Source organism: Astatotilapia calliptera, chromosome 15 (genome assembly GCF_900246225.1).
Source record: "Astatotilapia calliptera chromosome 15, fAstCal1.2, whole genome shotgun sequence".
In the NCBI taxonomy this organism is placed as follows: domain Eukaryota; kingdom Metazoa; phylum Chordata; class Actinopteri; order Cichliformes; family Cichlidae; genus Astatotilapia; species Astatotilapia calliptera.
Genome location: NC_039316.1, coordinates 32,210,980 through 32,225,010, shown reverse-complemented (window position 1 = coordinate 32,225,010; position 14,031 = coordinate 32,210,980). Strand labels below are relative to the sequence as shown.

Sequence of the window (14,031 nt, the reverse complement as noted above, 5' to 3'; positions counted from 1 at the left end):
TACCTGTATGAATGGCACCTGTTTGAACTCATCATCTGTATAAAAGACACCTGTCCACAGCCTCAAACAGTCAGACTCCAAACTCTGCCATGGCCAAGACCAAAGAGCTTTCGAAGGACACCAGGAAAAGTATTGTAGACCTGCACCAGACTGGGAAGAGTGAATCTACAATAGGCAAGCAGCTTGGTGTGAAAAAATCAACTGTGGGAGCAATCATCAGAAAATGGAAGACATACAAGACCACTGATAATCTCCCTCGATCTGGGGCTCCACGCAAGATCTCATCCCGTGGGGTCAAAATGATCATGAGAACGGTGAGCAAAGATCCCAGAACCACACGGGGGGACCTGGTGAATGACCTGCAGAGAGCTGGGACCAAAGTAACAAAGGTCACCATCAGTAACACACTACAACGGCAGGGAATCAAATCCCGCAGTGCCAGACGTGTTCCGCTGCTGAAGCCAGTGCATGTCCAGGCCCGTCTGAAGTTTGCCAGAGAGCACATGGATGATACAGCAGAGGATTGGGAGAATGTCATGTGGTCAGATGAAACCAAAGTAGAACTTTTTGGTATAAACTCAACTCGTCGTGTTTGGAGGAAGAAGAATACTGAGTTGCATCCCAAGAACACCATACCTACTGTGAAGCATGGGGGTGGAAACATCATGCTATGGGGCTGTTTTTCTGCCAAGGGGACAGGACGACTGATCCGTGTTAAGGACAGAATGAATGGGGCCATGTATCGTGAGATTTTGAGCCAAAACCTCCTTCCATCAGTGAGAACTTTGAAGATGAAACGAGGCTGGGTCTTCCAACATGACAATGATCCAAAACACACCGCCCGGGCAACAAAGGAGTGGCTCCGTAAGAAGCATTTGAAAGTCCTGGAGTGGCCTAGCCAGTCTCCAGACCTCAACCCCATAGAAAATCTGTGGCGGGAGTTGAAAGTCCGTGTTGCTCGGCGACAGCCCCAAAACATCACTGCTCTCGAGAAGATCTGCATGGAGGAATGGGCCAAAATACCAGCTACTGTGTGTGCAAACCTGGTAAAGACCTATAGTAAACGTTTGACCTCTGTTATTGCCAACAAAGGTTATGTTACAAAGTATTGAGTTGTATTTTTGTTATTGACCAAATACTTATTTTCCACCCTGATTTACGAATAAATTCTTTACAAATCCTACCATGTGGATTCATGGATTTTTTTTTTTCACATTCTGTCTCTCACAGTTGCAGTGTACCTCTGGTGCAAATTACTGACCTCTGTCATCATTTTAGGTGGGGGAACTTGCACAATCGGTGGCTGACTAAATACTTTTTTGCCCCACTGTATATATAAAATCTTTAGTCTATCCAAGCTGTCTCAGGGCGAGAGGCAGGGTGCACCCATAGACAGGTTGCCAGTCTGCTGCAGGGCTAATACAGAGAGACAGACCACCATTCAAATTCACATTCAAACCTATGGGCAATTTAAAATCACCATTTAGCCTAACCCCAGTCTTCTAAGTATTTATTTACTGCAATCTGAATCAAGAAATGCAAGAACTTGACTGACGCAGAGTGGGAATAGACAAACCTTGTTTAGCAAAGCTGCATTACAACAAGGACTTTTTAACCAAACTTTACACATGCAGGGATGGAACAATCAAGACCAGCTTTTTCATTTAGTTAAGAACATTTTTATTTATATAATTCTTTCCAAGATAAATATCACAAAGAGCTTCAGAACAAAAACAGTAAAAAACAAAAAGGGACAAAAGGTTTCCCCCAAAAGTTTTTGTTTTTTAGCTGCTTTGTAAAAAAACAGCACAGATGAGTCCACAGGTCACAGGCTCAGTGGGAAAGAGTTCCAGAGTCACTGTGGTAAAAGCTTTAGTTCTCTGATCACAGGGATCTGCTCGGAAACATCATCATATCAGTGATAAAAAAAAAGTTCTTAAAGGTGCTCAAAATGTGCTGAAAAGGGAGAAGATTTAACAAATACAATAAAAGCCCCCAGGTGGAACGTTATGGCACATTATAGGCAAGAGAGGTGGAAGAGGACCTGTACTGGGAAACAACACAGGAAAGGACTGTTCAGACAGATATAAGGAGAACCAATCCAAAGCAGACCCAGATACAAGCACCACGCATGTAGTAGTCAGCAGTTCAAAGGGCAGAGGTCAGGTCAAACAAAACAGAACATTCTTCTTCATCATTGGATCAAAGGAGGAAGACCTGTTCCAGTTAAATGAGCTTGATTAAAGACGGACTGAAAATGATCCAGAAAGCTGTATTTGTCCAAAACAGCTGTAAGCTTTTAGCCACACCCTTCTCTAACATCTTTGCATAAAAAATAATTTTAGATTGGCCTGTAAATGAGAGAAACTTGTTAAGCTTGTTTTTGTTTGCTTTTTAAGTGGCGGGATTCTTAAAATGAGTAGGCACTTAGCCAAAAAAGTGCTAACTATACAATTAAACATGTCAAAATCTTTCTATAATGCATCATCCTTTAATCGAAGCAGGTGAATGTATAAATGAGTTGAGTTCAACAAATGCTCCACTTTTTGACAAGAACACTTTAAACTGCAAATCCTGTCATTTGTCTAAAGTAAAGATTTTGAAACAGGAGCTGACCTCACTGTAACACGATATATGTTATCTGAAATGGAAAGAAGATCGTAAAACCACTGTTGGTCATTGTGAAGGAATAAGACTGTTCAAAAGCAGGGAATTTCACAGCCGCACAGGAATGTAAGACGCGAGCGCTAACCACACAGTAACATGATGATCACAAATAAAGATGTCCCCAGAACAAATACAGTCCTTATTAAATGTAAATAATAAAAGTAAAAACCAGGTCCAGTGTGTTTCCTTTGGTATATGTGAGGCCAGACAAATGTTGGGTGAAATAAAAATTGCAGGTTCCTACAAAACTGCAAAAAATATATATCTGATGGGGAATTTATCAGAGTACTTGATGGGCAACACAAATATACCCTGAGAAAAAAGAAGCATATTAGCAGGTGCCCTTTCCAAGAGTTGAGGTGTTGTAACTAAAATAGTTACCATCATCAGGCGAGAACGCTGAATCAAAATATTTTGATTTTTGATTTATTAGTAGCAGAACAATCTTCCATTTAGTCTGAGTGCTGGATTTCTATTTTCCTCTCAGAGGCAAGAACTTTCCACATGTAGGGAACCTTGCTCAGAAGATGCTGGCTCTCTTCGTTCAACCTTTTTATGTAAACAAACATTTTTCAGAGATAAAGTTTAACAAATCCATACACTGAGATACTGAAGACATTCAATCTGACTTTAATACACATTTTCAAGCCCAAAATAGCCTCGATCTTTCTCACTCATTTTGTTCACAATTGTTTTGGAAATATTGATCAAATAATGATTAAATGTTGGCATTTTTACTCGTGAAATCTAAATTAAACAATTAAAAATTTATAATGAAATAAATACTGAGCAGGCTTGAGTTTAGTTATTGGTGTGGCCCTCTTATGTCTTGTGTGTTCTTATACCTTTATAAAATGAATTACTTACCCCCATCTATGGTGTATAATGGTGACAAAGTCATTGAACATACGCTACATTTTAGTCTAGGTTAAGCTTTAGAGCTGTTAGTTATCTAAAGTGTTACCTTAGATAAATCAGTATACTGACTGCGGGCATGGGCTGTTGAATGATTCTTATGTGCACATCTCATAAACATGAGAGTAACTTTTTATGCACACCTATTTCAGCTAAGAATATTTGTTCACACATATTAGTGAATTAGGCCCAAAAACCTTAGAATAGATTCAAGTGTTGCTTTTTTTGATCACTGTCATGTCAACACTGAAAACACTGAAAAAGCCTCACAGGCGAAAGAATTTTACAAACCTACTCGCTTATCCAACTCAGTGTTTTGGGGGCTTGAGCCTATTCCACATGCTGTCCCCTTTGGTGGAAGCAAACAGGAAAAGATTATAAAAAGTAAGACGGATGGCAAAAATATTATTCAATATTTACTGCAAACTATTTGAGTACTCTTTGAAGACCCTCCACAACACTGTCAAAAAAAAAAATGCACATAGTTGTGCCACACTTGTGGTGCCTTAGCTTTATCTGGCCCAGCTGGGGAAAGTTGTTTCCTTTTTTATTTTGTAATAGTATTTTTTCAGTTCCACACAGAAGTTTTTATTGATAATAATCCTGTTTGGCTTTGTAGCCTTCTCTTATTTATTTAGCAACATCTAATATCACAGGTCTGATGCCTATAGTTAGTAGCATGTCATCTTCTGTTTAAATGTCTAATAGCAGTCACCCAACAACATTTCCTACTACCGGTTATTAAAAAAAAAACAAAAAACAAAAAACAAGTAAATCATAAAAGCTAAAAAAAAAAAAGGCAGAAAATAATTTAAACTTTTGTTGTAATTTTAAATCCTAGCTCTCAAACAGTATATGATTTTGGTATAAAACTATTTTGTGCGTCAGTAAGGATTTACAATTTGAATATTAATTCATCAAGATCCAATGTGTCCTTAACTTGTGTGTTGCATGAACATTGTCTTTGAACACTTAACTCGAGAACTGTGTCTATCCCAACGAACGAGTAGACAGACTGCCACTCATAACAGATAAAGTCAAGCGATCATATTTAAAAAATAATTTATACAGAAACACTTCTAGCCAACACTGAACACAATCACAAAGAAATGGACAAAGTAAATATTCCAACAGCTGAACGGGGGTGTAACTGTAAACAAAATCCTGGATTTAAAAGCTTTTGTTCAAATTAGGTTAAAGCACAGGCACAAACGTGGCAAACATGGCAGGATGCACTTCCACTTCTTGTCCTTGCACTGGGTAGTTTTATCTGACAGTTCCACAGATTAAGAACATCATGTAGATAAAGTCGGGCCTTGAGGGAGTCTTCTATCCTCCTTTTAAACGCAAGATGCAGTCAATGGCGAAGGGATCGATGGCATTTGAAACATTTATTGTAGAGACTTTAGTGTTGACAGTAAGAAACTGATGGTGCGATACAGTGATGAATCTGTGATTGGTAGTGCTGACCACTGAAGTTACAGACAAAAACAGTCCTTGTCTGCTTGAATGTGGAAATCTGAATCTGATCTGTATATTTAGGTGCTTTTACTCAGCACCATGGGAGATTGTGATGCTTTATAAAACCTATAATCAAACAACTTTCTCTGGTTACAAAAAGTCACTGTTATACCATAGTGTTGCTCTCGCCCACTTTGTCCGCATACTGAAAGAAAAGAAAGAAACCGTGTTAAGTGACAACTTGTTGGCATTCAGGACTCATGTGGAGAATGTTTGGCACAGATAAATGTAGGAGCGGCTGAACTGCAGTGTTTGCGATTATCCTGCAACACTTTAAAGTGAAGCATGCATGACCTAAAGGGACACACCACAGCTGACAAGGCACAGTCTCAAAATTTCAGGTCATTTTTATAACCTGTTTGCAACGAGGTTGTGTGCACTACTTTCTGTTTAAACAAACAAAAAAGACGAGTCTAACAAGTCTGAATACTATACTTTCAGTACATAATCGCACACAACCTGATGGTGCAGGGAAACCCTTTCGTCCACCAGGGTAAAACAGGCAGCCTAGTATATACCAAACCCACCTCCCACTAGGGGAAACTCCAAAGTGGAACAGAGTCTAGCCCCTCTCCAGGAAACACTTTTCAGAACCTGAGCTATATGTGCTGATGTGAGCCTGATGAGTATATCTAACCTGTATCTCTAACCAAAAGCACTTAGTCAGACGCCTTCCCCACAAAAGAGGTGACACTCCATGTCCCTAGAGTACGGGTCTCAAACTCCAGTCCTTGAGGGCTGGTGTCCTCAAACGTTTCCATGTGTCCGTTGCAACACACCTGAATAAAATTAGTAGGTCATTAGCAAGAGTATACAACTTGACTGCATGCTGAAATGGCAACCCCTAACCCACAGGTGTCAGACTCCAGGCCTCGAGGGCCGGTGTCCTTGATCCAACACAGCTGATTTAAATGGCTAAATTACCTCCTCAACATGTCTTGAAGTTCTCCAGAGGCCTGGTAATGAACTAATCACTTGATTAGTTCATTACCAGGCCTCTGGAGAACTTATGTTGAGGAAAAGATATATGTTGAGGAGGTAATTGAGCCATTTGAATCAGCTGTGCTGGATCAAGGACACATCTAAAATGAGGACACCGGCCCTCGAGGTCTGGAACTGCCCGCCCCTGTTCTATACAGTCTTGCTAGTGACCTACTAATTGTATACAGGCGTGTTGCAACAGGGACACATGGAAAAGATTTAGGACACCAGCCCTCAAGAACTGGACTTCGAGATCCCTTCCCTAGAGCCAACGGGACCTCTGCCTTTGACTGCTGCCCAGTCCTTATTGCACTGAACCCCTACAGCACCTGCTATAGGTGGACTATAAAATACCAATGGAGAGAGAGCAGGTTAATGTCATTTAAGGAACTGACTTCCTTTTTAGATCTGAAGGCTATATCCACTTCTTTTATGCATGATACTGTTAAAAAAGAAGAAAATGTATGCACATATGCCCATAACTACAAGATTTTGTCAGGTTAGCCAACATGATAGTGGGAAATTGTGGCAGCTAATCTTCCATAGAAGCTGGCTGTTTAGCTTGTTAAAATATTCAGTGGCTCATTGCAGACCAACTTTTTAAATCCTTTTGTCTGCAGTTTGTACAATTCATATTTCACTGCATTTTGCATGGTGCAGCCTTACTGTTAAAATCCACTGGGGCCATTCTGCGTGGGATTTGCAGGTTCTCTCCGGGTACTCAAGCTTCCTATCACAGTCCAAAGACAAGCAGGTAAACTTCACTGGTGATTCTCAATTGGCTACAAGTGTGACTGTCAATGTCTCTCAGTGCTATCCCTGCAATAGGCTGGTGGCCTGTCCAGGGTCACCAGCCTGGACAGGCCACCGACTCTTGCCACTGCAACCCTGAACTGGAGAAGTAAAAGACGATGGATGGATGGATGGCTTGGCTGACTGGATGTACAACATGTCATCTTAAGATATATCAGTCTTCAGATGACATGCCTGTGGTGTGTGCCTTAAAGGTTAAAAAACAAAAGACAATTACCTGCTCCAAAAAGATGAGACTCAAAGCGTGTTAGATAAGTTAACATGCAAAGGAAAATCGGCAGTGACTGACCACGACTGCTGATTGTCCTCAGAGCCTTACGAAGGCTTAAGAAAAAAATAAAAATAAAGACAGATGCTCACCTCAAAACAAAGCTTCCAACACAACAGCATGGTAGGGGTATGTTTATTAGCCACAAAGCAATGTGTGAGACAAGCTAAACACACAAAACTACATTTAATTTTCCAAACTGCTTCCATCCTAGCTGTGTATGCTGAGCTCGTGTGTCTGCTAAATTGATTTTCAGTTAAATAACCATGGCATTTATTTGGGCAGTCTGGTTAATCTGTTGTGCTTGAGGTGTTTGAATATGATGATTAATGAAGAAACCATGCTGTGTTTAAACAAAAGCTGCACAGCAGGTGTGGAGCTGGGTAATACTCACTGCACTGATAAAGGGCAGGTTTAGGATGGAGCCAAGGACTGGTATTCTCCTGATAAAGCCTACAACCACTGGAAAGAAGCCCCTGGATGTGATTAAAGAAAGGAGAGTAAGACAGAGGGGAGAAGCCAAAGACAATTCATGAAAAAAAGTGTTTTTTGATTATTACATTATTTGAACACGTGCATGTCTTTTTTAGTCAGAATTCTGACTTTTTTTCCATCAGGATTATTTTTTCTCAGAATTCTGGAAAAGAAGAAAAAAAAAAAAGACGTGCTCACTTTTCCTCCCCAGTAGCCTAATCCTCTTCCGTATGAACCAGACCAGATGACCAACTTTTATGCATAAATGTTTTTATAATGAAGATGGAAAGAATCATCCCACAGGTCGATTATTAACACCAAGTTGTTGCTAGCTCTCAAGGCTCCTCAGAACTGGGCTTGGTCTTCGTCTTTAAGCATTATCTGCATCTCTTGGTTCCATCTTAATTATCCGGTGATAATTTTGGAATTGACAGACTTTCCCTTGTCAAGTCTATTTTGAAAACATTTTCTAAACAACACTGGCTAAAATGATATCTACCACATATTAGCACTAACCTAAAAACTCCTGGGGCCTGTTCTTCGTACCTCGCTAAGTAAGTTAGCTGGATTAGATTGTTGACGATTTCGCGTGATCTTGGATCGTTCGGTTCCCCGAAGCTCATCCGGGACTTGCTGTCATAGCAACAGAGCCGTAAGCGTAAACCTGCTGGGGAGCAGGTTTACTTTATGTAAACAGGATTAGATCGCGGCCACGCAGGTATGTCCGCGTCATTCATACGAAAGCAACAGCGATATTCCACCACTGTTTCACCATAAATAAATAACATCAATGTAACTAAAGATAATGCAGCACTTGATCCTTTTATTGATGTCACACAGATACATACAGGTCATTTCCTAAAAAAGGGAAATGTACTATTAACATTCTATCACATGTATGTGATTATTACAGATGTAATTCATATTTCAGAGTAGTAATTGCAAATCACTTCGTGTAATCAAGATGAGAGACCACGGCTATAAAAGCGAAGGTGGATTTGGGAAGTCTGTCGCAGCCATGTCCTGTCCGTATACGCGAGCAGCCCATTGCGGAAGGTGCAAGATTGATAAGGAGAGTCCTCAGAATTCAGCGTATATTGCGGGACAGACAGGATCCTTTAGCTCAGCGCGACAGTGTGCTCATTGAGAGATATCGATTTTCCCGTGAGGGTATTATTTACTTAACCAACTTGTTGACGAGGGGGTGCAGGACCACCACCTGTCTTTTTTTTGCTCTGCCCTTTTCTTGGTTGCTGTTATAAACAAACAGATTATTCCAGGGTCTCTTTCCAAGAGACGAAAAGCAATATAAGTGATAAATATTACCATTCTGTAGAATATTCTTATATTTCACTTTTACTTGTTCCCATGTTCTAGTGGGTCCTGTTGTGGCTCTAATGTGAAAGGGGATATAATATAACAATATAATATAATGTAATATAATATTGGATAATATAGTGTAATATAATAAATCTATGAATAAATAATAAAGTGAATGAATAGTGGTATTGTCATGCGCTTTGGGTGCCTTGAAAAGCGCTATATAAATCCACTCCATTATTATTGTTATTATTAAATTACTTACGAGTTTAATTTGTCAGCAACTTTCTGCCAGCCCTCTCTCCTTGCTTTTGCAGCCTTTGCAGTGTTCCCTTGCGTTTTAATTAAACTCTGAAACTCCTGAAATCCCTCAATCAAGAGTTCTTGCTCTGCTGCCGGAAAATACCGAGCGCGCCCCTTCGACATTTTCGCCGACCAATCAGCGGGTTGCCGATCAATGTTTCTACTATCGATGCGTAGCCCCTTTTACGACACCCAGTGATGTCACATTACTGCGTCCAGCTGTACTAATCGTCAACAACAGGTGTGTTCGGGGAACCGGATTAGCGAGCTCACGGTTAGCGCGATGGTTTGGTCTTGGATGTGTCATTTGATCTTGGATGTAGTGAGCGACGTACGAAGAACGGGCCCCTGAACTGAAAAGCTTCAGTTGAACCAAAATGCTACAGTGAAAATACTGACAGGGACTAGAAAGAGAGCAAATTTCTCCTGTATTGGCTTCTTATCACTGGTTCCCTGATAAATCCAGAATCGAATTTAAAATCCTTCTCACCACATACAAGCTCTTGAATATTCAGTCCCCATCTTATCTTAATAATCTCAAAGTACCATATTAACCCAACAGAGCTCTTCACTCTCAGACTGCTCGCCTATGTGTGGCTCCTAGGATATTTAATTCAATTTCATGTATATAGTGCCAAATTGCAACAACAGTTGGCTGCGTCTGTTAATGCTCCCTCGCGTCTCCTCGTTCTCTCAATATTTCCAAAGTGTCTCCAGGTATTCCCAGTGTTCCAGGTTTTCAGTTTGTTAGGAATTTAGCTTTTACAGTGTATATATATATTTTTTTAAATGTTCATGCTTTGTTCTCAACCATAATAAATGGCTCGCCTGATCGTGACAGTAAGTCTATAGACCACAATTAATCAACCCAACCCGGTGATGTCATGTTCTGTGCAGACTCAGGATGGTGCTAAACTTGTTTTAAAGACTTTGAGCAGTTATTTCTTAAATCCAGAAATAAGACAGACAGTGCGAAATCCATGGCAGTTTTTTAAAGCATAGTACTCCATGTAGTGTTTCATGTCCACTTTAAGTCTTTAAACACACTGCAACTTTGATGAAAACAGTGCTTTCCAAAGTGCAATTTAATATATAAAATTTAGGGCTTTTCAGGACTGAGCCCAAGTTTCAATCAGATCTCTCAAGTCATCCTGCTTCTTTCATGTAAAGAATAAGTTTACTGTATCTCAGGTTTCAGTGTTTCGTGGGCTCTTTAAACAAGATAACTGTCAGTCTACTGAATCTGTTGTGTGCCTTTTGTATTCATCTTACCTGAATAAGAGAAAAAAACCATAGATCTCGAGCAAAACTCCAATAATGGGCCAGCCAATCAACACCACAAACACTCCTCCCAGGAAGAAACTGGTGGCCTTCATCTTGTGCTTCTGGAAAAAGAAGCGGAAGGTCCTCTCAAGGCCGATGACAAAGGAGAGTCCAGCAACAAAGAGAATCTGCAGAGACAAAAAAAAGAGTGGAAACATATTAGAGAAGGGTTCAAAACTGCAAGCACACGCAATCAAGTATCCAGTGTTGTCATCGGCATCATATAAATACCAAACAGACTGAAAGAAAGCAATTATTTGCACTAGTATGAATGAAGGAAAAAACACTGGAGTTTAATTTTATTGGTTTTAAATAATAATTGTGTAGCCAGTAGAGTTGCCACAAACCAAATGCATGCAAGCGGTTAAGAAACTTGTCCTCTGATTCAGTTTTGGGTCTGCCAGACCTCTTCCTGTTAGAGTTTGTTTCTGAGTGTCTTTTGATGTCTTTTTGAAACTATACTCACTGACACCTTGACTTTCTTTGCAATTTCTCTGTAGGAAAGACCTACATTTTATGATGGTCTGTCTCTCTTCCATTGTTAATTGCCTTTTTCCTCACCATTTTTGTAGCAACACACTCCAACACTGCTTTTATGCAGACAGAGGGTGCTGTGAGTGATCTAGAAAAGTTGGAACACCTGTAAAAATTAGTAGCACCAGCTTTCAAGGCTTGATCCGAACAGCTTTAAATGGTTAACCCATTTTGTGTTTCCTGAAAAATGCCATCTGCAATTCTGAAATGTGCATTACTTTTTCAGTTTTGGGTAACCTTAGCTTTTTTTTTTTTTTTAACCTGGCAGTTCATCACTTATCTTTGTACCTCGAACGACTTGAATTCCAATAAATAACTGGAATGTTGTTGTTCTAAACGTTTTGACTGGTAGGGTATATTTTCTGTGCTTACAGAGAATATTAGAAGGAACATTTTTAACACTGTGCAGCATTATAGAAAAATCCAAAATGCAATCCTTTTTACAAGCAGCCATATTGCTAACGACAAAAATGATGAATGTCATGATTTTGAACGTGTCAAGTCCATCTATCCAGTGTTAGAGTAAAAGCCTTCAAGCAATACTCCCGGCATGATGTATAAAAAATTCCAAGCAGGTCCTGTTTATTCTGAATTTGTTTCACGTTAGCAGGAAGAAAAGGTCTAAGAGACCTGCAGCAATAAACCATCTTAAAAGATGGTTTATTGCTGCAGCCCATGTGGCAGGACCCTCTGTCACAAAGACTGCTCAACTGGACAGTGTATCCGTACACTGCCTAACTGCCATTTACATTCAGATCTATGGGAAATATGTCATTAAATAGATTAGAAAGTATGAATTGCAGTCTGGCACATAACTGATTTAGTTTGGTAGCAAAGGCAAAGAGCAGCTCTTCCAATAATAGTCCATCATTAGTTCTATGACGACAGATATTGATATTAGTGTTACAGTGGATATTCAGAGCACTATAAAGCAAATAGAGGCCGTCAGCATCGCAAAAAGTGAGACACGCAGAAGTGAATACATTTTCAACAGCTAAAAAAAACCAAGAGATCATGCTTGAACCTTTGACCTCTATGGTGAGGTGATTGGGTGCTTCTCTTATGTTTAGCAGTAATAGCAATCCTGTGACATGAAACATTATTGTCCAAATGGGAATGGTCTTTTTCATGATAACATTACCCCCTTTCATGGGACGATTGGGCTCACTGGAAGGTTTATATGTGTTAAAATCACGTGAATCATAATTGCAGTCAGCTGAATATCTATGAGGGATTTTGGATTCAATTCAATTTAATTTTATGTATATATAGTGCCATATCACACAAGAGTTACTTTAGGGTGCTCTATACCATAAGGTTAAGACCCTACAATGATACAGACAAGCCCCAACAATCAGATGATCCCCTATGAACAAGCACTTTGGTGACAGTGGGAAGGAAAATTTGCCTGGGAACAGGAAGAAACCCCCAGCAGGGCGGGGCGGCCATCTGCTGCGACTGTTTGGGGATGAGAGGAGGAAGACATGCTGTGGAAGAAAGTCAGATTTTAATAACTAATAACTAAATGGACCTAAAAAAAAGGAAAGTGAAGAAGAAGCACTCAGTGCATCATGGGGAGCCTCAAAGATTTATGGTCACCTGATCCAGCCCTAACTATGCTGTTTATCAGAGACTAAAGTTTTCAGCCTAATATACATAGAGAGGTTGTCTGTCTCCCAAATCCAAACTAGGAGCTGGTTCCACAGAAGAGTGGCCTGCAAGTTCATAACTGAGACATTTTATTTTAGTTATATTTCCTGTGTAACTGAAATAATGCAAATGTGACACTGCTGAGAAAGTGAGGCACTTTGATGCTATTAATGATGCTGTTGCTATGTTTATGTGAAACTAAACACAGCTGGATCACACTAACAGATTATAATTAATAATAATTGTCACGTGTCACACAGTAATGCATCTGCGTAATCAGAAGTTGCACTTTTAGACATCCTTTGGAACAACAACAACAGGTTACTCACATTTCCAATAGCCAGAAGTGCTTTGTCAAAGAACAGGATCATCCCGAAGAAGAGGAAAAACACGCCGAAGCCTGTTAATCCCATTCCAATCTCTGAAGGACACACAAACCATCAGAGTCTGACATTTAAATCTTAAGATAACATGAAGAGATAATATTTTGTTACACGTTTTTCTACGTCGAAAGCAAACCAATTGGTTTACATCTCGTTACGGACACATTGACAGAAGCTATGCTCGGCATGTCAGAATGTAATCCTGCACATAGTCATAACTCTAACAGACTTATTTCAAATTAAAGCACACGGAAGTACTCCAATAACACATATGCAAACAAGGATGGCAGAAATATCCACAATAAGAATCACAGCAGGGCTTCCAAAGGAGCTCCGCTGCTCACGCTGAATGGTAAAGTTGTCAGAGCGCTTAATAATGTACTTGCACGTAACTCTGGTCGTTCTAGTGGCTACAGCGGATATTATCGGGGGGAAAGCTGCTGGCTATTTGTGCCACTGAATGTCATGAGAGAAAAATGAAAGGTAACTTTCTTGTACTGACAGTGCTAGTTAGCACTTTGAGCACTGCAGCTCAAACTAGGGTTAGCTCAGACAGCAGGAACCTACGGATACACTCAAAAACACAGCTCTTACTTTGGGAGTCCGTTAGAGAAATCATCTTGATAATGTAGCTGGATGAGACAGAAGCAGAACAAAAAAGCTCTTCTCAGAATAATTTTGGATGACAGCTGCCACTGCAGCAACAGCCACGTCTTCCGGAAACACACCTTCTCTCGCTGACATCTTCCGGAACAGCGTCCATGACGCATTCATCTTGGCAACTTTCGTTCATTAAGATTATAGTTAATAACATAACCTTCACTAGGACACATATACCACGTAGCTACCCTGCTCTATTATAACACAACATCTGGATTG

General features: G+C 40.1%; 1 protein-coding gene across 3 annotated transcripts; it reads right to left on the bottom strand.

The window, feature by feature from the left end:
• Nucleotides 1-4,627: 4,627 nt before the first annotated feature.
• Nucleotides 4,628-13,987, bottom strand: golt1ba (golgi transport 1Ba). Of its 3 annotated transcripts, XR_003269795.1 has the most exons (6): nucleotides 13,881-13,987; nucleotides 13,099-13,190; nucleotides 10,535-10,713; nucleotides 7,560-7,641; nucleotides 6,751-6,814; nucleotides 4,628-5,248 (listed from the first exon to the last, which is right to left on the bottom strand). XR_003269795.1 is itself a non-coding variant. In XM_026142841.1 (5 exons), the coding sequence occupies exons 1-5, from the start codon at nucleotides 13,924-13,926 to the stop codon at nucleotides 5,210-5,212; spliced, it is 438 nt and encodes a 145-aa protein (XP_025998626.1). In that variant the 5' UTR covers nucleotides 13,927-13,981; the 3' UTR covers nucleotides 4,628-5,209. The 3 variants fall into 3 exon arrangements, 2 of the variants coding, with proteins under 2 accessions (XP_025998626.1, XP_025998627.1); XM_026142841.1 differs by lacking the exon at nucleotides 6,751-6,814 and having other exon boundaries at nucleotides 13,881-13,981; XM_026142842.1 differs by lacking the exon at nucleotides 6,751-6,814 and having other exon boundaries at nucleotides 13,747-13,950.
• Between the last annotated feature and the right edge of the window lie 44 nt (nucleotides 13,988-14,031).